The 24348-nt window shown below is 35.3% G+C and overlaps 1 protein-coding gene across 1 annotated transcript in view; it reads right to left on the minus strand.

Annotated features, from left to right (window-relative positions):
• The window catches only part of TTC27 (tetratricopeptide repeat domain 27), a 120648-nt gene that overhangs the window by 43363 nt on the left and 52937 nt on the right, over window positions 1–24348 (minus strand). Inside the window, exon 10 of the mRNA XM_027900836.1 lies at window positions 8666–8779. Coding sequence (XP_027756637.1) covers window positions 8666–8779 — 114 coding nt within the window. The remainder of the gene's footprint in view (window positions 1–8665; window positions 8780–24348) is intronic.

The raw sequence follows: 24348 nt of genomic DNA on the forward strand, positions 1-24348 counted from the left end.
TTTTTGGAATTAGTTCATATTTTTGTAAATGATACAATCAAAGCTGGCTTTGACTTACTACCTTTTCCAACTTTTGCAAATATTAGAGAACTATGGTTTCCATATTCATTCACTTCTAATACTTTTAAAACTAAAAGCAGTTTCCAGTCTCATTTCCTGCAATGGTTAAAGCAGTGCTAAAATACCTTCTAATGGAAGCATTTTTCAGAACAATACTGGATCACTTTCAAAATATTAAAAAACACACAGACATAAACACTTCTATCAATAACATTTGTCTCATTGTTACTGTACTACTTCCCAGCAATTGTTTTTGGACATCTTAACTTCATTTCATTAAATAAGAAGGTGCTATCCACTACATGCATGACTATGAATTAGTCTTTCAGGCCTGAATTCATCCTCTGTTTTGCAGGACAGTTCATCGTGGCCTCGAAACTTCTTGAACTACAATAATCAATGCATTTAGTGCCTTTTCAACATGTTGAAAAATTCATGCATTTGGCAGGCTTTGCAGGGCAAGATTCCTTGGAGAAAACGGATGACAAAGAGAAATCCTTTGTTTCATTTAACTGATTTAATTTCTTTCCTGTAATAAACTGATTACCACTACTGAATGATAACTGCAAAACTATCATGATGAAGGCATTTTATACTTGCTCTGCATGTATTTTTTTGATCTGGAAAATTATTAAAATGTGAAAAGAGTGCTAAACTCATTCTCTTTGTCTTAAATTAGCTTTCAAAAAGCCATTTTATGGAGTAGTTTCCATATTTTAACAGACTACTACCCTTATCAAACAAAATATGCATACAGATTTGGGTCATCGAAGGTGAAGCATAATTAACCAGAGAGAACTATTATAAATTTATGCAATTTCAATTAACAAACTTTAAGACCATTGCGATCAGCAAATAATTTTGGTGGGGTTTTGTTTGTTTCACTTGTTTGTTTGGTAGTGAATCTAATGCACTGGTTTCACTTACATAATATCTTTGATGACAGGAAAGAGAGAAAAATTTGACGTAAGATGATGCGGATAGTTTTAAGGAAGTATGCTGGGGCAGAAGTTGATAAATGTACTGAAACAGTGCACATCTGTATTTTTTCTAAAATTAGTCACAAAGTAGATTCTAAAGTGGATGTTTATTATATCAGAGGTCACAAATGTATATTTCACTTTGAAAACAACTAAGAAACAAATATTCACTTAGGTTGTCAGAGTAATTTTACTAAAAAAAGCTCCCATTTCCTTACAATAGGGCTTTTGCAGCTGGGTGGGGAAGAAAAGCATACAAGAGGAAATGAGTCCAACAATCCCAAATGAAATATAAAGCATTTTGATATCAAAATTAGCACAAAAGAGGTCAAGGTCATGAGTAGAAGATAACTGGATTCATGAGTGCCTTACATAATATTCTTTTTTTGTTTGAAACTGAGAGCCAAGCAGTGTACCAGGCAATTCAGAGCATTCCAATGCAGCTGCCCTCTGGAATGTTTTATCAAGCATTACCACCTAAAGAAGCAGGGGAAAACAAATGAGGTCTCTAATAGCACAGCAGCATTATCGAATTTCAAAATTATGAGCTTACCCTTCTGGACAAATGTTGAATCCAAAGTTAGTGAGTACCAATACTTAGGATATGGGTTTCAGAGTTAAAATCTGTTAATGACTTAAGCCTCCACTTAGAGAAGACAACATCTACAGAAAAGTACTAGGTATATTTTATGATCTTTGTGGTAATAACACTTATTTTTTACATAATGTTACCTATGTGAAATATAGTTTTATAGTTATTGCATTATCCTTATCAAGCAAGTGTACCTTCTTGAATGTTTTTGTTTTCAAAGAAGAAGCTGTTTCACTTGCTGATGGTTACTTTTATGATTTTTCAAAAGGTATAAGCAGAACTCCCTCCAAAGTCTGTAAAAGCTAGATTTACAAGCTTACTTGTACAGCATGGATTTAAAACATGACTACTCACTCACCTTCTGTTGCAAAAGCAAGAATATTGGTATCATCCATCAATTCAACATAATAGCTCTACATTAAAAATTAGTTCAGATACAGGCTAGACTATCTGGCTTTTGGGGAAAGAACATTCCCATTTTCATACATGCATCATCCCCCTTTTTGGTATGCCTGCAGGTTATTTATTTGCAGTGCAGTGTCAGTCTTTCTAACTCTTCTGTCTCAAATGCCAAATATACCTGGCTGACCTTATCTTTAAACGGTGTCTTTATATAAGTTAGGAACAGGAGAAGTAGTTGTAGTCCCTTTCCCAAAGACATTTGAATTGAAGGTTCTCCCTTGTCTATCAGATAACATGACAACTTTGTCACAGCTCCATCAATACAGCTGCATCCATCTGCCCCAAACCAGTAGACACACATTTCATGCAATCCTACATGTGGGGACTCCCCCATGAAGGACAATGGCATCTTGTATAGATGCAGGTTCCCTGGTTGTAGCCAGTTAGCTAGCTTTGACACTGCCATTGGTGAGCAATAGTCATAAAACAATTTGCACAGGGTGCAAACCCTGCAAAGGAACTGCATAGACTTCAAAATAGTAAGCTTGATTTAAGTTCCAAGCTGTTCTGATTACACTGCTTTTATAGTTACCAAATCAGTTTGTTTTTGGAGAAAGCACAACATCAGTCAATGCTGAAAAATAGATCCAAAGATTTCTTGCATCAACTTGCTTTCTGTTTTTCCACTAAAAGGGGAAGTAAGGACAAGAATAGAGAAAGAAATAAAAAAGAACAGCACTCACTGTCAAGTTCAAGCTGAACTACAATATAGGAGGAACAGACAACTGCCTTGAGATAAGGCAGAGTCTAGTTTGTAGTGCTTGGCATATGCGTTGGACAGTGTGACTGTCTACCAGTATGGGGTTATTTCAAAACATCATTTGTCATCTCACCTCAGGATACCTATCTCCAGATTTGTAATGATATTTATGACATAAAAGATTCACCTATTCAAATTTATCAACAGCTGTAAAGCTTCATCTATTCAATTAAGCAATAAGTGGGAATAGTGTGTTCTCCATGTCATGTGGAACTTTAATAATAAAGTTTTTTAGTTAATTGAAGTTTGAGTTTATGCCTCCCAAGGCAAAGCTTAGGCAGAATGATGTTATTTTTGCGCCCTGGTACTCACACTTTTCTTTGCAACTTACTGTCATCACTTTGTCTACGAAAAAAAGTGCTGTTCAGTATGGTTTAAGGATTCTCCTATCACCCTCATTCAAAATGTCACAACACTGAGTGAAGGGAGTCTAAAGGGAGAAAAGTAAATGCCTTCAGAGCTAAGATTCAATGGGAAACATTTTGAAAAAAATAGGAGGCTTCGTATTTTTTGGCGTCTTTTAGGAAGTGCATTGACAGTAGAAGTGGAACAGCTCAGGTGTGGAACATAATAGTCAAATGAACAAAATGGTTTGTACTTTAAAAGTAGTAGCCGAGAAGACATGAAGAAACTTTAGCACAGAAAGAATGGCTTCATTCTTTTCCCCACACCAGGTAATAGTGCTGATCCAAACTGGCAAAACCAAGACCACAGCAGAAAACTCCTAGGTGGAAATCATTACCTGGAAAATTAAACTACTCAATATTCTCTTTTTCACTACTGGTACAAAACCATTTTGGTTATTCCTGAATAAGTCTTGGCAGACTGGATCTACAATTCCCCTCCCTCCAAACCCCACAATTGCATAGTAGAAGAAAAACAGAAGGAGCAAAGCTCCACCACATTAATTATTTTGAAGTGTGCTAATGAGTTCAGTGTATCCCCAGACTCAGCTGTATCATGTAACATCTTCTGTCAAATATGTCATCTCCTTAAGCAAAATGAAATACATTCTGGAAATGTGTGTCTTCAGACTGAAATAATAACTATCACCAAGAGGTCACTCTCTCTTGAGATTGCTTTCTGAAGTAATATGGTTTATTTTTAGGGTTCTGGAGACCTTGTGATCTTGTGTAGAATTCATTAAAGAATGGTTTCATAAGACACCTGGCTTTTTTCCTCTTTTCAAACACCTTTTGGAACATGTGTTCTAATAATAAATACAATTCATAATAGTTGAGAATGAGATCCAATGCAGGATCTCTACAGGATACAAGAGGGCTGTCTTCCACTTCTTACCCTCCTGAAGGAAGTGAGTTAAATCTCTTTCAGTTCTCCAGTGTATCTCAGATCCCAGTAATTTTCCACTAAAACTTTCAACTTCATGTGAAAAATATTTACTAGCAATTAATTTTTCTCCTCCTTCCTGCTCTCTCCCATTCCATCCACAACTAAAAGCAACTATTAAAATCTCATTTAATGTACTTCTAAAATACAAGAGGGGGTTAAGAACAGAAACAGGAACTCCTAGTAGAGAGATCTAACAGTTTAATTGAAAGACAGATACTGTCATTCCCTTGGTCGTGCTAAGTGTCTCTGTTGCTCCAGCTGTGGTCTTGAGAGGTCTTATCAGAAAGATATATGACTTGAGAAGCAAAAGCAGGGAAGAAAATCTGTTAGCCTCAAACCTCTCTAGATCAGCCTTTTGGGAGGAAGACTGCTTCCCTCTCTTTTTTGAACTCTTCCTTTAAATGCTGAATTTATCCAATGTAGAACAGCCGCCAAATAAAGAAAAGCAGAGGGAGCAATTTGGCAAGGAGGTGACAGTTCAGCTTTGAAAATAAAAAGGATATTTTTCTATGATAAATTACATAACTTTCTTGCATAACCATTTAAAGACCATCAGTGTGAAAATAACAGAAACAGCAAAGATGCATTCAAGCTCATAGAGCTCCAGACACCAGTTCTGTCAAATCTGTATCAGCCTTTTCTTCATACAGACGTACGTAATTTGTTCAGATTTGAAAGAACTGAAAACCGACTAGCATGTTTCTATAGTAAGAACAATTTAAACAAGAAAAAAAAAATCATTTCCCTTTTTCATACACACAGAAAAACATTAGTTGCTGGAGAAAATGACACTCTGAAGTATTATTTAAGTGAAAATTACAGGGCAGTTGACAGAATTCCCAACCACATACATCTGTGTATGACTAAGGATATAAAACAAGATCTCATGTGACCTTTCAATCTTAGACATAACGATTAGCCTATAATATTGCTAGTCTGCTCCCAGCTCTCCTGAAGTCTTATTAAAACACCCTTTTCAAGACACATTTCTCTGCCCCAACAGGCAAATTCCTTTACTGCCAAGAAAAGCAAGCAAGAGAGAACCATATGAAATACTGCATGTGTTGTAGGACGTGCTAGGAAAGCCAAGAGATCAGCTTGCAGGCATGCTGTCACCAGGTGTAACGAGCAGCACAAAATACAGTCAGAAAAGGAGCACATAAAAAGCTGATAAAAGCTGCAAGCCCAGAGGTAGCCAGTGTCACCACCCACACCAAGCTGCAGCAAGTCACTGTAGGATAAGCCTGAGCCAGCTACTGGCATAGCAGGCACATGGCAGCCTCTTTTCTTTCACTATTGGTCCAATCCAGCAGTAAATGATGTTCTTTTTCTTACCCTCACCCTCCCCTTTGTACAAAGCATGGCATTTTAATTCATTTTGCTCCTTTCTTAATATTTTAAAATACACTGAAATGGAAGAGCAAACTTGTTTCATGTATCAAGAAACTACAGCGGGATGCTATCCTTTGTGTTTTAAACTGGTTTGTTCGGTTGTGGTGGGTTTTTTCCCCTTTTTTTTTTTTTCTTTTTGTTTAATAATCCCTCACTTTTCTCATTTTTTCATAGCTCCTTGACCACTCAAAATTTCTTTTTTCTCCCCCATTCTGTTACTTGAGCTCTGACTGCACTTTCAGCAGTAATCTGTGTCTTAACAGCTTATTCCAATCCATTTTCCAGTATTAATAGTTTCTGAATTACTTTCTTACAATAAGAGGTAGGTGAAGATCCCGAAACTGATGGAGAAATAGCAAGTTTCTGGTTATGAGTAGAACTATTTATCAAAAAACTCTCCCTATTTGTTCCTGTTTTCTCCCTCCCCACCACTTTCTTTCCACCCTAGTACTTCTGACTCTCTTTCACCTAGACACGAATGGAAAAAAGTCAATCACCCAACCCTGAAAAAAATCATACTGTATCCAGAGATACATTTTAGTTGGCAGTACCCTGATCCAGGCTTCTCTATATGTTATACCGGTCATGATTAAATATTCTAGTGGAATGTAAAATAACTGTTTTAGCTTTCAAATGCTGTCTCCTTTTCTTAGAAAAATGGTTGAAAAAAGTATTGGCTTTAGAAATCTTTTAACCTTATTTCTGTGGATCCAAACCTCATTTAAGCAAAAACTGGACAGAGACAACCAGTAGCATCCAGAAAAAGTTAAGAAGAAATATATCTCCTCCTCACTTGCACTTAGCTACTAGCTGAAGTGCATTCCAGAGTACCCAGAATGATCATTTTGAAAACTGTTCCAAGGACTACACTATCTATAGTTCAGATTTTTAGTGTAATCAGAAAAAATGGTTGAAAATGATCACACCAATTCCTTTGGAAGATTTCCAATTAGAAAAAAATTACTTACAAAAGTTTTATAAAAATCCTTTGGCATCAAGTAGGGATATATTTAATATTTGGAGTGTGCCAGCTAGATTCAACCAGTATGCTTTCAAAAGCAGTTGCAATTATTTTCAAGTAATTAAGTAAATATAACAAATCCCACACAAAAAAAAATTTTTTTTCTTTGACAAACCTTGGCTTGCTTTAGGGCTGAAAAGCAGCATATGCCTGCTCAGTGATATTCATTTTAAAATATGCTTATCAGCTTCAGACCTGCCATAAAAGCAGGTAAGGGTAGAAATGGAGAAAGGAAGAAGAAATACAGTATAATAGGATAGGAGAGTCCCAGCATCATGAGCCTATGATGGCTCATGCACTTTTCAGACAACACTAAAGTAATGAAGAAGATTTAGTTTGCCCTTATTCAAGCTGGTTTACAATAATTTTCATAATTCCTTAAAAAATCGATATTGCAAACAATTGTATTTATACCTCCTCCCTTAAAGGCTATTTATCTTTATTTAATCTTTCTACAGCAATCTGAACTAGTAAATAAAATTATAAAACAAAGACTACTAAATCATTTTAAATGACACTTCTATGGTTTTGAAATCCATTTTCTACTGATAAATAGCTGCAGAACTCACTCTTTGGAATCTTAATGAAAATTTTATATCAGCATCTTCATGAAGATTATGTATCAAACCCAAATCGTATGATGTATGAAAATAACATCATTCATTCTATGTTCTCTGATTTCTTCTTCTAACTGTTAGAAACCATGATATCAAAAAATACTGATCTCAGGAATGAAAACCTTAAATGGAAAGTTATTCAAGTTATTTGATTAATTTAGCACATAGAAATCCTTAAACAACTTTGAACTATTTTTGGAAACTGAGCTTGATCAAATCGACACAAATATGTCATTATATTCAAATGACTAGAAAACTTAATGAAAGAAAGCATAAACACACTAAGATTAAAGATAATATTTAAAACCACAAATTCTGTGTGTACTGTGGGGTCATCTCCCAAAATGCCACAACCCATGGTAATCAAATCCTTTGCATTACTGCAGTTATAGTCAGATAAATGTACTTGCTAAGATAACCCCCTCATGAAGATTTCTGTCATGAGACTGTCAAACTGTATAACAGAACAATTTCCAGTACTCAGGTTTAATCAAGCTAGACTAAAATATTGGAGACACTCCAACTGTTTTATGGCTTAGGGCATTGAGGATCCTGAGATTGCTTCCCAAGTGCCATCAGATGCTACATCTCCCAGATTTGGAATCCTGGCTTCCTTGACAGTCTTCTAATGACCACAGGAAATTCCAGTATAGCAACTTAATGTCCTCATCAGCAAAAGAAAAACGCAGCAGCACATCCAAGCTGCGCTCCTTCAAATATCCATGCATCAATAATGATTTAAAGTGAAATATCAGCTTTCTGTGATTTAAACACATAGCACCATAACCATAATTTTTAAATGTTCCTGGCTGTTTTGGCTCACAGGACTGTTGCCTGATGGACATAAATGCCCACTGCTCATGGGGGACAACAAGAATTAACTGCATAAAGATGACAAATGGATAAAAAAATTTAATATGAAGGTAAAAAAAAAATCTTGATATAACCTTCAGATCTTTCTTTTGAAGAATTTATTTTTAAAATAAATTCGATTAAATAACATTTCAGAAATTTAACACTTCTTTATTGTATTTGAAAAACGGTCTCTTTTTTTGGATAAAGATTATTTATTCATTGCCTCAAACTTGCAATAAAAATAATAATTATCAAGTATCACATCAAAATGGTAAACTGAAATTGTTGCTTTATTCAAAAATGTGTTTTCTTGTTCTCACAGTACCAATGACTATTTACAACTTTCAGTGTTTTATAGAGATTATTTACCTGAGCAAAAAAGTACCAAAAATTTTGATGGTAGTATAGCAACTTTACACTCATGAACATCTACACCAAACTCTTCAGATCAGAAGGCAGAAACTAGAGGTATGAAACCAAATTTTAGATATATATATGTATTTTAGGTAGTCATTTTATCTAGATAGATAGATTTTATATACATATATACATAATAAGTCAGCTCAGAAGTCTTACCTGAGTCTGCTTCATTGCCCGCTCCATTCTGCGAGTACTTCCTTTCTCAAGTTTGGTCCGAAGGAGCAAGGCTGATGTCTGAATGGCCCAGAACTTAGGCTGAGAGAGCAAGCACTGCAAAGAAAAAGAACATTTTGTCATTATTTAATGTTAAGAGACACTGAAGACAGTAAAGTTTTTAACAGTTTCTCAAGCATGAATGCTGTTTCCTATTCTGGAAGTTAAACATGTGGTTGCAGTATGTATTAGAGGAACTGAAGGCTGTACTTTCAAGGTAAAAGTGGCCTTCAAAACCAGTTTTTCCTTCTCAGCTACTGCAGCACTGTGTGTACAAATACCCATATGGTGCATACACCAAACTGCACAAATTAAAATGGCCAATAGGAATCAATTTAAAATAAAGAATTTGATACTGAGCTGACCAGCCAAGCCTTCTCCACACTTGCACACTGGATAGTTCTAGACAGTAGCAGGCATCCTACTTCTCAAGACTGAACAAATCTAGTTCTTTCTTGGTCCCTCCTCATATGCAAGGTGCCTTGAAGTCTGCATTAACAGTACTTTCACATGAGAAACATTGAAATGGCTAAGAATCTGAAGAACATTAATTAATCTAGCATTTGCCATGATTTGAGAATAACAGGAAAGAAATTTCATTTTAATAGATGTATAAGGAATATGGAATAATCTAGGTTAAAAGCTTTCCTAAAAAGATTTTAATTTCTCACTTGGAACACCCTGCACTGATGCCAGGAACTTAGTGCCAGTCTCCAACCACTGATTTTTAGGAAACTCCAATAGGAGACACGTAGCCAATACAGTTTTGATATCCTTTAATAATGTACAGACTGCCTGGATTCTTTCCAGTATGGTTTTAGACACAGTATACCATTTTTCTGTTAGATATTCATTCTGAAAATGGAGACAGCAGAAAAACTTCCTTGCTAATTTTATTGACACTGCAAATACAATCCATCTTCTCTGAGAAAATACATTTGTCTATAGACATTTGCAGATTGGAGAAAAAACCCCAGTGGTTTTATTCTTTCCTCTCAAAGATCTCCCAAAGCATTGAAAAGTATACTTTGCTCATGGTTTGTGTTAAATGCCTGACAAATTTCTGTCATATTGTAATCTGTTTTTCTTTTCCCTAGTGTTTTCAAAGGAAAGGAAGCAGAAAGAAATAATCTAAACCAAATTCCCTCCCAACAAAACTACAATAGGAAGAGAGACAACAGCAAATGAAAACATAAATGAAGGTTGTATGAATGCACTTACAGCCAAACACTTCAACATCACCTGATCCTCCCCTTTGTGACCAAGAATCTCTGCACTGACTCTTTCTTGACTTCTACTCAGTATTAGATTAAATAACACCCAAAGGTATCTATACTGTCCTCTACATTGTGAGGACCTGGAAGTATTACGGGAGCACAACTGCAATGTTCTAGATTCTGTGGACTTTCAAGTGCCCTTTTACAAATTATGATCAGTAAATGTATTAACTGGTACAAATCCTAGTTCTCAGAGTTCTCTCTCTCCTGTTTCAAAGTTCAGTCTACTATCTGGTTTTGTTTGGTCTTAAGACAAACACAAGCAAGGCATTCCTATCAGAGGACACTGGTTTCTGAATTTATATTTTGGCAGCCATTCCACAGGGTTGCTAAACAAAACACCTTATGGAATTGCTAGGGCAAACACTCGAACAATGCCTACTTTAGCTAAAAGCTTCTTTTGTGAGAAAGGTTACCCTCTTCCCCATTTTCTCCATTACTGGTATTCTGTCATTTCGTTTTTTATTAAAAGGGAATTCTTTCTCTCCTACACGGTAGTAGATACTAGTATTTTTTTTGCAAATGAACACATCTCTCAAGAAGAGCAGTGACAACTAAAGGGCTTGACTAATAATGCTCCTATAGATATTTTCAGTCCAGTTGTGGCCCTTGTCCAGCAGCACAGTCCTTGTCCTCTCTGGTTCCCCTCAGCAACTGGCACAAGGAGGGCATAGTACAAAAGTCCTGTATCCACACCATCCATCTCTGCAAGAGAACAGGCAGCTCAGGAAAACCTCTCCCCTGTCTTCATGTACACCTCATACACCACTGTCTACACAGTGATTTAAGCTGCACGAGGTGTGTATAAAGATATACGAAGAGGGCATAAAAGCAAGGAGAAACAGGGTGGAAGAGAAGTAGAAATCATTGCATTTCACTCTTCTGCAGAAGCAATGACAAGTCTTATTTTGAACAACAATCCTGCATTTTAAAGGTATCCATGAAACAAAATGAAAGGTATACCTGCAGTACAATTACAGAAGAAAAATTTAAATTCTCCACCAGTTTCATTGATACAAAAAAGCACCGCAACTGCACAGGACAATGAGAAGCAGACCTAGTTTTCATTTAAGAACCACTTGAAATTTTATATCTATACTGAGCTCAGTCTTGCGCCAGAACTCAAAATGCTCACCTTTTGATTGCTTAATTATAATGTTTAAAGCACCAGAGATACAAAATAATATGAGCATAAAGGGCACAAAAATTTACACTTAAGGGCTGTAAAAAATACTTTCAGAACATGTATCCATAACTATTAAGCAAGCTTTAATCTTCTACCCAAAACGTCGACTTGTTCCAGATAGTAAATACTTTCTTGTAAGTCCTAAAGCTTTATATTTTCACCTGAAGCTAAATCTAGACTCTATTAATAGGACCATAAGTTAAAATAAAACATCTGGGAAAAAAAAAAAAAGATTTAATCAAGATCATGCAAGTTTTGTCAACATACTTGAAAATTCATTATGCTGCACCAAAGACAGCTACGAAAATTAGCAAAATAATTCTAAAACAAAAACAATTGAGAATCTTCCTAAGTCATCTTTGTTCTTACTTTAGAGAAAGAACAATAAAATAAAGACACAGAGAAATTGGAAGGGTGAGAAGAAATGAAAGGAAATAAGGTTACACAACATTTTCTGCATAGAATAGAATATTTCACATGGGAAAACTAATTTCTCCCCACATTTTTTTTCCTACAAACAAGAATCTTTTATATCATCCTGTCCCACCATATCAAAGTATAAAAAAAGATGATTACCAAATTACTACACAAAGCAGAATATTTAATTCAATGTATCATCCTCATATGACATTCAAATGGAAAAAAGATGATGCTGCATATCTTAATAACAAAGCAGTCAATTATTGTACAATACATTTATAATATCCTCATTACTATATCTGTACAAAATTCAGAATAAGCTAGCAAGAATCCTCATGAAAACTTGTGCCATTGGTATTTCATATGTACACACTGATACCTACCAAACTACAATGTTTGGTTTTAAGGAAACTACACACAGAGAAAGCAGCCTGCACCTTAAAAAAAAGCAGGAGTGTAACATATTCAAGATAAAACAGAAAAGTTAACCAAAGAACCCTAGGAAATTTGGGACACACAGAAAAGGGTTCCGCAATAATATAAGATGCCCAACCAAGAACACAAACCAAAACAAAGACTTCCGAAGGGCAGATGAATAAGATTAGATCAGTCAGTAATGATTTATAAAACGTATAGGTTAGTCAGTGTGACTCTTTTGCATTACTCCATCTGCTATTTAAAAAAGTTGGTGTTCTTACAGGAATTCTTTCTGACATAAAGACAGGAAGGGCTTACATGGGCTTAGTAGACATGCTAGAAAAGCTACAACAGGTATATGAGATCCTTGTTGACTGCAGCTCTAAATAATTTGAATATTTTCTAACTTTTCCTTACTATAAATCTACGCACTAATCCCTTGCTATTATTCCTGTAGATAGCTCACTGATAAACTATCAGTATCCTTGCAAAGAACTATGACTGTTATGATGGAGCCACCATTTGGAAGTGGACTTGCAAACTGAGCAATTTAATTGCATCCAGTTGTGGTATTCCCAAGAGTTTGCATATCACCGAGTCCATCGGTGAACCAAAACTATTCTGCTTATTGGCCAAATCGCCAGGATGTGGTGAAATTACTTAACTGAAGGCAAAGGCATGAGGCACCCTGAGGATTGCTCTGTTCCTTTGTCATCCCCTCCAAAGATGTGACCTTTAATTTAGATTAGTGTCAGGCTATTTGCTAACATATTTTAAGTTACAAATAAACAAACTGAAAACACTGAGAGGGATTTAGAAAAAAAAAGAAAAATATCCCTTTTTAGTGTCTTTTTATTACCCATTTCACTTAACATACTTCAGCTTTGATGTTTGCTTTTCCAAAAAGCCACACATAATTAAGATTTTCAAATTACTTATGTGGATTAATTCATGTCTATTTATCATTAGTCTTGTTTTATATAAGCACATATATCTTTATATGATGATTTTCAGTAATTCATTCAGATAATTAACACAAAGACTTTATTTCTTCAATATAACCAAAGGCAAAATGGCAACCTTAAAACTCGTTCTATGTTTCCCTGTAAAATGAGAAAATACCATGGTTTCTTTACAACATTCTATATTGTGAACAGTAGTCAGGTGAGTACATTTAAAAAAAAACCTAGTTGGAAGCATACGACTGAGGTATGAACAGGGAAAATGCTTCTTGCACTCACTTTGGAGACATATCTGTTAATCTCTGGTGAAAGACTCTACCACTGAAAGTTAACTTACAGGTGCTTAATTTGTTTTTAAGTAACAGCAAAGGATCCTCTGACATCAAAACTTCTATGGAATTCAATCATCAGAATAAGAGGAGAAAATTAGTATGAGATAGAGGATGTGATTTTTTTCCCCACATATTATTCTCATGCAAATAATCTGATTAAATTTCTGTATAAATAAAGCGAGTTTTTCTTTTTAAAAGTCATGTTCAATTGGCCCTTACTTAATTTGAAGTTTTTTGGAAGTTTCTCCAAGCACTAAACTAGTGACCAAAAAAGTAAAATGAAATAAAATTAAAAATAATCGACTCATGGAAAAACCTGATATATGCTACATTACTGTGGAAAAGTTTCCTTACATTAAATCTATGTATTTTCAACAGAATAGTATTTCATAAAAGATAGTTCTTGCAGTTCTGGGGAAAAGGCATGTACTAATTACATACTTTTATTATTACTAATATTAACAATATTCCCAACTTTGCCCTGTGAAGCAGTTAGACGAACTTTACGAAAATATTTTTAATTGCTCAAGAAAGATTAAGGCAAGCCAAGGTCCAGAGGGAAGCAAAAATAATACCAGTTTAGAGAAAAGACCTAGAAGACCTTACAATAGTAACTCCTCTACTAATTGAGCTACAGTACAGATGATTTCCAGTAGTACTGGCGGTTTCTGGTTGAAATGGGATTTGTAACTTTAAACAGTAATTCTGTTAAAACTCTATAAGGTAAAATAAAACACGTTTGTGACTAAGTGGTTTCCAATACCAATGCATTTTTTATGTTGTACTGAAAAGCATAAATATCAAGAGGGTAAGAAAAACACTAAATTTCTAGTTACAATTAAGCAGTAGAACCATGGCTTGGCAACAAAACAAGCCAGTCGATATGACCACTTTTGGCTTTTCTGCTTCGTGTAGGAACATGTAAAAATTTCCTGTTTGCTGGAACAGAGCCAGCAGCTTCGTTCAAACCCAGTACACATACCTATTCTGATGTACGTGCCCATCCCAAAGATGTAAAAATAATTAGGAATCAGAAGAAGATTTGATTACACATCATCATTAGGAAACACGTGATGCTGAGGGGTTTCAGAGCTTAAATTCCTACTAGTAGTGTTTTTATTCATATCACAACACTCAACAGTTTACCAGTCCTTCAGTGATCAGAAATTAGGAGGAAACTATAATAACTAGGCACACATACAAATCCTCAAAATAAATACATAACTAAAATACATTACTGTTTTCTAAGTAGGCATATTTAACTGAACAAGAAGTAGTATTTGATGTTTAAGTTGATTTAAATAAATCAGTCAAATGATTGTTTTTAAGCACAGAATGCTATTCTTCTGGTGACTCTAAACATTTTAATGCAAAAAAATTGATTCGCAACCTTTGCAAAAGGAATTGCTATCCTTTTATCTAAAGTTATAAGTTTCAATTTTGCAATTATCACAGTGCACATGCTCTGTATACTCAGAAATGAAATTGTCAGTAAATCTAAAAATGCACTTAGAATTACAGAATATTGAATAATAATTGGAATAAAAAGTTTTTTGCCTTTGATACACCATAGTCCTCAGTTCAATGTTACCCCCAAGATTTTTCCTCTTTTTATTTTCTCTCATGGTATCATATAAACATCTGTATGTATTATTATATAATTCCATTAAAATTGAACCCTTAAACTACAATGTGTATTTGTAAACTCCCATCTAATTCATCCCAGACAAAGGCTTAACACTACAACTTTGGAGAGGTTATGTTTTTTTCATTCTAACAGGGGAGCTCCTCCAGCATCTTCATAAACCATCATTTTATTGACACTGAATAATCTGAAGTTCAGATGGAAACAACTCCCATACTTAAATACATTTATATAATACTAAATTGGAAAAGGTGGCAACAGAACATAACACATCAAATTCGAGCCTCCTGACTTTGCTGTTTCTCCAGGAGAAGTTATGCTAACGGAATCTGCAGTTCAATCCCCAATTTATATAAAACATCATGAGTACACGATAGTTCTCCACAAACAAATTATTGGTTAACTTGGGAACAAACAAATAGGATGCTGAAGAAAATTATTTCAAACCACCCTCTTATTTCAGAGGAAATCTATAAATCTGTCATCTATAATCACTAGCACTTCAGATAACATTCCCAAACAATAATTTTGGAATTTACACCACTAATCAGTGTGGCAATTCAAGCACCTATATATTCCTCACCTTTCTAAGTATTGTTGACAAGAAATATTTGATTGCACATGTCACTAGTTGGATAAAACATACTAGCCTGAGAAAACAAATTTGGGGCATCTGTAAATTTGTTTTACTACAGACCTTCAGATAAGTAAACAGTTAATTTCTAGAAACATTAGGGCTGCTTTAAACACAAGCAATTAGAAGATGTAATGCTGTATATTCTCCAGTCACATTTTATTAGCATGAACATCATATTTTCTAAGGCTCAACAAGAAAAAAAATTACATTAGGATTTCACTCTAGATGATTCTTGTTTCAACTTGACAAATTCTAATCCTATTTAGCATAATTATGTCTTTGGAGAGCAACACAAAGAAGATAAGGTTCACAAACACGGAAAATAGTATTTTCACACCTTGAGAATGCAAAGTTTCCATAAATACTGTGACAGTGGGTATATTTAGTGGTTAGAAGAAATGCAAAGAAGAAAAGTCTAATTTATACAGTAATTCTAGTTCCTAGCATGGACTGGCCTATAGACTTAGCAGATAGCGTTTTTTTTTTAATTGGAAAAAAAAAAAAAAGTCTAAACAGAAGGAATACTTGCATTAGTGTGTATTGTTGTTCACTATATCTTTCCTCCTCGAGGTCAAAAGAATTGTTCAGATATCAAACAAACATCAAAGGCCCTGTTGATATGTTTAAATAATTATCAAAAGCTGTGCTGTGTATGGTTTGACATATCTGTTTAATTTCACACTTTCACTAAACCCTGAAATCTGTCCTACATTTCTAGTCACTCTAACAGTGATTTGGACTGGAAAAAAATCAGAATATTATCAACTAATTCTGCAAATAGGAAGTGCACACACACCAAAGCAAAAGCAACTGCCTTCAAAATTTCTGCTTTTTTCTCTGTGAAACAAGACAGTAATTTTAGCTAGCAACCAACGGCATCTTCTTCCATATAGCTTTGCCAACTATAATTAAAAACAAAAACATGAACAAACAATATATAAATTCTTTGTAGTTACAAATTCCTAATTGATCAAACGCTCTTAAAGCAAAACTACCAAGACAAGGATAATTTATATTTTTTCTTTGCCAACATTATCCACTTGAGATGAATTATATTTCACACATTATTCCAAGTCTTCTGTTAGTGTTTCTTTTTCAGGGTTGCACGAGGAAAATGTGTTATTACTTGGTTAGGTCTTTTATTTTTCTTGCCTAGCAGTATCTAATATAAATTCTGCAGGCACCTTTAGAATATTAAGCCAAGATGTTTCCACTACAACAAAAAATTAGGCAATGTTTGAGCCTGTATGAAGTGCATTTACAGAAGTTCTGTATTTTCATTTATTAGGTCTCTCAGTTTTCAGTAAGTCGTTACATCATGATAGCATGCTAGAGTGTCAATCATGTGATTGACTTGTGATTTAAGGTCTCTTCAAATTTAAATGCTCACAATTTAAATGCTACCTTCTTTTTAAACCAATTGCGTCTGACTGGCAGTTAGGTAAACCAGAGAGATAGGCAGGAATTCTCACAATAATAAAGTGACAGAGGAGATTTACTTTCCTGCAGTGGCTGAGACATCAGCATGCGTATTAATATATTAATATTCTATAAATATTTCAGTAGGTTTAGACCACACATTCAGCATATTTCTTCTAAACTCTACAGCTATTCACTGAACTGTATGACAGGGATTTATTTTGGTCTATAAAACTAATCCTGGGACTGTTCAACCAAAATAGCTTTTCACCACAACAGGTGTTAGCTGATCATTAGCAGAGCTAAGCTTAAAGCTCTTAACCACAGCCATTAGAAATACCTCTTGGTGTTAAAAAGTCAAAAGCAAGGCCAAAACACCATCAGTGATCTGCATCAAGGGACTAGTTTAATTAGAATGGCATTTTTAAAATTCGCTTTGTCTACTCTTGTCTGGTAGTCTCAGCACTCAAGTTGTAACATTACATCATTGTAAATACAGAGGACCTTTTGTTGATTTTGACTACTAAAACAAGAAGACACTATCTGATTTTTTTTTTTTGCATTATTAAATACTTCAATGTGTTTGAATGAGATTTTTTCATATATATAATTTCAGAATCATGGATAATTGAATGCATTTGAAATAAAATATTAATTCTTTGAGCTTTAAAATAAAATGTGTGTACACACACAGACACACTATGGACAGTTCCTTTTTTCACCATCTGCAGTTATGAAGCATTATTGTAAGTTTTTTTTTTGTCCACAGACACTTTACATGGCAAAATGTATGCAAAATATTAGAAACATCTTAGTTAAACAGTTACTTATTTACACTATTACTACTAGACTGATTTAGAAATGAACGCTAGACTCAATAGAGCAGCAATTATATCGCGATTACTTAAAGGCAATTTAACGTTCTCAAGTATCTCAGTCTGCAAATGACTGACTCTCTCTGAAATTTATCACATCTTAAGGTACATTAAATACTATACAAGAGTTATTCAATAGCAGGCTCCATCAATTCAAAGGTTAGAAGGCAAGACTGGAATAAATTTTTCTCTGAGAAGACTTAAAAATATCCCACAAGTGTATACGTGAAGGTTAACGTCATTTCACTTCAACTGTATTGTCCACAGCTTTTTTTTTCCCCCACTCAAATAATGTTCTGAAGCAAATGGGTAGGTCTTGATAACATCCATCCATAGGTATCCTCGTATTCTGTCCTGCTTATCGTTCTTCATATTCCCCCTCCATGGTACGGGCTTTAAGCAGCAACTCTTACACCTTCTCCTACCTAGCAAAGGGGCAATTATTGCTTCTGGGCAATTCTTTATGCTACATCAGCTTGGAAACTGTGCTGGCTTTTGTGCCATTTCTGTAGTACCTAGAATTTCAAGGACTAAAACGAAAATGAGGCAGGAATGCTTGGAAGTTAGTTCTATTATCTGCTCAAAGATACTTATTACTCTCATTAGAAATAGCCACATTTCACTATCTTTCTTCAGCTCCCTCTTCTACCTCCCCTTGAAAGAAAGTGATTTTTGTTGGAAAAAAAAAAACAACGTATCTTCTCAGCAACAGAGTAACATTGTTCTATATTCATCAACATCCCCTTTTCCTCTCTTCAGTCAATACTCAGGATCAGCATAGTCAGCTCACAATACAGCTAACAGTCCTGATGGGGAAAATAATGACTTCCCAAAAGAAAGTAACCTCAGATTTACAGCTAATTTGTTCCTCTTCTTTTCTTTAGCAAAGGCAACATAGGTAGCATTCAGGTAAAATGAGGCTGCCTAACCTCTGGTCTTGGTTCTTCTACATAACACATTAGTTAGGAGAACATCCAACTTCTCTTTTCCTTCTCATTGGCCATCTCATTTGAAACCTGAATTCATCTCCACACCAGCTTGCCTATCCAGGGAATTTTATTTTATTTTTTAAGGACAGGGAGCAAAACAGGGTTTACACTTACTGAAGGATTTTCAGTGGAAACAGAAGACTCAAAGAAAGCTTTGTATACAGAACAGAAATACAGAACAGCAAGCTCACATTAGCCTGCATGGAACCAAGATACAACAAAAAGTAGGGAGACACTTATAGAGACCTATAAACATGATTCTTTGATTCTGTATAATGCAGTCTTTGCATGCATGCAGGTACATAACTTGAAGAGAAAGCTATGGAAGAAATGATTATCACAAATCAAAGTTACTTTAGACACACTGAAAAAACCAACTCTAATCAGGACTGGGTAGGAAAATGTTTCAAAGCTTTTCTCCGCTTAGGATTTTTTACTTTCTTATAATGGTACAAAGATATTATCTGTTAAATTAATTGTTCAGTTCTACTGATACAATCAAATTGCACATGTATCCTGGATGTCCAGGATTATATAAGTTTTCTTCTACATTAGCAGATATTGGTGGGCAGATATTTAGCAAGTTTCTAAGAGCGTAACACTCTGATATGATACTAAGTCATAACCATATTGTATCCTCTTGTAAGAGTTAAAAGAATAGTATTTTTTTTATGCTGTAGCTTAAGCTGCTTCTTAGGTTTGTTTTTTCTTTTCATTTTGAGAGACTATTTAAGTTCAGAAGTAAGCTTTCCTTGGAGGTTCTTTTTTTTTTTTTTTTTTCAAAAAGAAGTTAGAGAAGAAAAGGAAATGTCATGAAGAAAGAAGATACTGTTTTATTTAAAGGAATCAACTTCCACTGACTAGTGAAGGGTAAACCGCATAAGATATGGCTTGTCTTTTCACTCAGAATGGAGTCCAGCCATATTACTGACACTTGCTCTGTTGTGCCAAACATATCACTTATTCTATGTTATGCTGAAAACAACTTCAGCCAGATTTGACTGTAGTAGCATTGTCTTTTTCAGGTCTGTGGTTTGGACTTACTCCTGAAACAGCATAAGTACAGAGTTCCACACCACATCACAGTACTGCTTTCATTTCCTAAGGCCCAATCTCAACAGCAATAAATCATGGTTTTGGATACAAAAGACTAGACTTTAACTCTTTGGTAGCAATGATAAGGATTTCCCTAGTTATTAAAAACAGCAAATTTCTCATTTTAACTGCTCAGCCTCAGGAATTTCACCATCTGTGCCAAGGTTCTGAACACATCATGTGCTCCTTTGATTATATCCTGAAAACCAGAAAAATACTTTTTTTACTCCTCTCTGCACAGGTAGTAAAACAGTGATTTTTGTTTGAGAATGGCTAGATATCATATCTTAAAAATGGATAATTTGAGGACTATACGCATACTGATTGAGGACTTGCAATCTGTTTAGCCTCAAGACAAGCAAAGCAAATGACTGAAGAAAGGCTGAAAATTAAAAAAATTGTGTCAGTGAAGGATATTTTCTAACTTGCTAGAATGGGCTATGTGGGAAAAGAAATATGTCCTACTCCCCACTAGGTATTCCCTTGGAAACCACCAAGTAGGCTCTTCAGTCCTCCATCCTTCTTGCTTCACCTCACCTTCAGCGTTGCCTCTCCTCTCACAAGGAGCATTTTTTGAATAGTGCTACTGGTTAACTCATCCTCTGTTGATAGAAATTTATGACTTGTAATCTTTCCATTTCTGGTACTGCTGCCCGTGGCTACAGACAACAACCATGATTTGTCAATACTTTCTTTAGCCTGGGCGAATCTTTATTTTTCTTCTTTTTTTTTAAACAGTATTCTTACCCTGTAAAACTACACATTAAGGCTCTCACTTCTTTTTTTCAGCTTCTTTGTTCGTTTGAACTCCTCTGGGCAAACTCAATGCTTGCAGAACTCCAGATCATTGGAAAAATCCTTTAGGCCTGACAGATCCTGCACCCTTGAGCAACCGTCCCAAGGTGGTAGGATTAGTCTGTTCTGCCTGCCTACTCACATCCATGAGCTCACCACTACTGTTTTTTACTGTCAGTGATGTCTCCTGTTTATTTGGTCTGTCAACAGCCTCTGGAAGAACACTGCTCTATATACCATTCTTATCTGTACCCTAACAGAAACTTTAACTTTACTTCTGCAATGATAACTTCAGGACAAATATCCATTTACGATAATTACTCTTACAATACCTTAACTGAGTACCTTTTGCAGTAAGAGAATGTAGGGTAGCAAAAGTACTCGTTCCCAGACAAATTTGGAGCACGACTACAAAAATTATACAAAACAATGGAGCCTTAAAAGCTCCCTTCACACCCTCACTATAAGGCACAAAATTATCTTCTTGAAAAGAACCAATTTAAATGTTTTCATAATTTCAAAAGTTTAACGTTATCAAAGGCACAAGAGGAATAACAGTTGTATACATTTTTTACATTATAAAATGTAAAAATGCAATTTGTGAACCCATCCTGTTAACTGCTAATGTTAAAATCAGCTAGCACTTTTTTCTATAACAGGGAAAGCCAAAAAATATCAGGAATAACTACACGCCTAGACTAGTGATTTACAGTAAGGCTGCCACCGAATTAATTATTTATGTCAGAACAAATTATAGAATATCTATAAAATACCTTCACAACCCTCAGTCTGTAAGAACACCTGTTTGTAGAAGAACAGGGAGGTACAGTGAGGGAAAATCCACACAATGGCAGACAGGACTCTACAGGGAATGTGTGTCCACCTGGTTTTCCCCATTTTGAATGCCAGCACCCACCACAGGAATTCTGCTACAACAGTCTCTACGGTTCAGCAGTCTACATACTGGGATACCTGGTGTTCACAAATAAGCATAAGATGTTGAATGCAAGAGGGGTGACTCAATTACTGTTTGCTGGGCTAAGGAGCTAGGAGATGACTCAAGATGACAACTTCGGTGAGACTTCTACGATGGCCTTAGCAGCTTCCCAAGAAAGTGCATATTAACGAGTCTCAATTTTCATTGGAAAATACTTGATTTCTGGTTTCATTCAGTTCCTACCTGACTTCACCAGTAGATGTATTTTGCCTTTTTATAGAGCTATTGCTCTCATAAGCAATAGGCTCAAGCTGCCGGAGGTCACCAGCAGCCTGGCTTTAAACCTTGCATTCAAAAGTTTAGTTTCCTGAAGCAAAACAAAGCTGCCACCTTTCTTTCAGAGACTGAGGACACAGAGGTCCTGAAAGCAGACTAACTCCTTAAAAAGCAACTAACACCGAGGAAGGAATGGAATAAAAATAGTCAGTGACACATGAGAGAGAAAAGAATTAGGGAAGATGAGAGCAAGAGTGAAAGTCAGATAAACAAGAGGTGAGAGCTGCCTCAAGGTTGAGGGGAATATGAAATGGATGAGTAAACAAAAAGGGAAGCTGACACAGGCACAAGTGACTAATACTGGGGGCAGGGGGGGGGGAAATAGTGATAGACTGCTAGGGAGCATGGAAGAAAATCTTGTCTTGGTGGGCAAAACTGAGTAATGTGCCTAAATCTGACAGAGTTGTGTAGAGAGAAGTTATACTCTGAATACATTTATTAGAGACCAAAGGCAATGTTTGGGATGTGCTTTGGCTTAAAAGAAGTTAGAAGCATGAGCTGTAATGGATCCAAATGGATTAAGATCCAATGGATTAAGATCCAAACACAACAGTCTAGTATCTGGCCAGTTGTATTATGCACAGAAACAACAGCAGTTGTTAATATCACTATAAAAATTGGATGAAGAATCATAGAATGGTTTCGGTTGGAAGAAATCTTTAAAAACCGTCTAGGCCAATCCCCCTGCAATGACCAGGGACATCTTCAATTAGATTGGGTTGTTCAGAGCTCCATTCAATTGGACCTTGAATGTTTCCAGGGATAGGGTATCTACCACATCTCTAGGCAACTTAAGTGTTTTACCACTGTCTTCATTTAATTCAGTAAAAATTTCCATCTTCTATCTAGTCTGAAAAAGCTACATTTTATTTTGATAAACAAAGGAGACAATCTTTTTAGTTATGTACACACCATGCTTTACATTTTCACAGCTCTATTAGAGATACAACATACAGAAATAAACATTTGCCTGCTATAGATAAGAGACACAGACACGTAAAGATACACACTGTAGTTCTTGCACAATAAACTGTAAGATGAGAAATATGGCCTTATTCCAACAACTAAATGACCCACTTGCTTTTTGACTCTTACTACTAAGCTACTGGCAGCTTCACACCATGAAAGCTGTTCAAAACACAAACAGTTTTCTATGCATGTTTCCTTCCTTTATTCTAAAAACTGTAAGAGTTTCACTAACACGTATCAAACTAAAAAGCAAAGAAACCATCTCAGTTTTAGCAAATGACAAAACCCCAAACCAGGCACAATACTAATTTGGGAGAATGTAATGCATACGCTTTTCCTCTACAAGTGTTGGAATTTTGAAATCAAACATTTCATCTTACAGTGCAGAAAAAAATCTTTCCCAGTCTATTTATAGAAATCTGTAAAAGATTTTTCTCTCTCATCTTTTGTCTAGACTAGACAGAATTCATTGTAGAACGTGTTGGCCAACATATTCTGACAAATGTACTGAAGAAAAATCTAGCTGACACAAGACATGAAGTCTTTCGAGAAAAAAAGCCTAAGCTCCAATTTAATTAATGCAAGACATGCTTAAGGATAATACCGACAAGGCAGTAAAATCTCAAATATGTCAAAATATACCAGCTAATACCTAGTGTCATGATTTTTATTTCAGTTCAGAAAAGGCCTCAGATCTCAGCTTCCCAGCTAGAAAAACATTAAATAGTGTAAATATTTTAAAACATTTTTGTAAATTGAAACAAGTAGAGCATGATGCTTTCAAACATTTTATTGGCATTTATTTGAATAGTCTTCATAACTAACAGCTCTACTTGCTATGGTTAATGCAGCCAATTCAAACATGGCAGAAGTATTTATGCCATAAGATATTATCATATATGTTAAGCATATAAATTTTACACAGAAAAAAGTCTCAATTTTCTCACAGTAATCATGAGACTCATTTATGATGCACATTGCATGAACAGTCCACTAAATCAGCTGGCATTGGCTCGACTTCCTGATGCAATGAGATAACCTTCATGAACAGAACATGAATCTTTCTTATTTGTATATTTGCACAACTGGAAATTACTTTTCATAAGGGTCACAAATACCTCATGTGAGCTACCCTATGAAGTTTTCTTGCATATTTCATGTTATAATTAAGTATTAAAAATAACACTTTCCTTTATCAGCATGTAAATTATACACCCTCCCCCCCCAAAAAAAAAAAGCGTTTGTGGAAGAAAAAAAAACATAAACAGCTGAGCAATGGGGTCCTGCTGGCAAGAACACATGCTTCCCCCCTTCACTCATAATGTATTGTTTAAT

Source organism: Empidonax traillii, unplaced genomic scaffold (assembly GCF_003031625.1).
Source record: "Empidonax traillii isolate 1590-97213 ecotype Southwest subspecies unplaced genomic scaffold, ASM303162v1 scaffold753:size306327, whole genome shotgun sequence".
Classification (NCBI taxonomy): domain Eukaryota; kingdom Metazoa; phylum Chordata; class Aves; order Passeriformes; family Tyrannidae; genus Empidonax; species Empidonax traillii.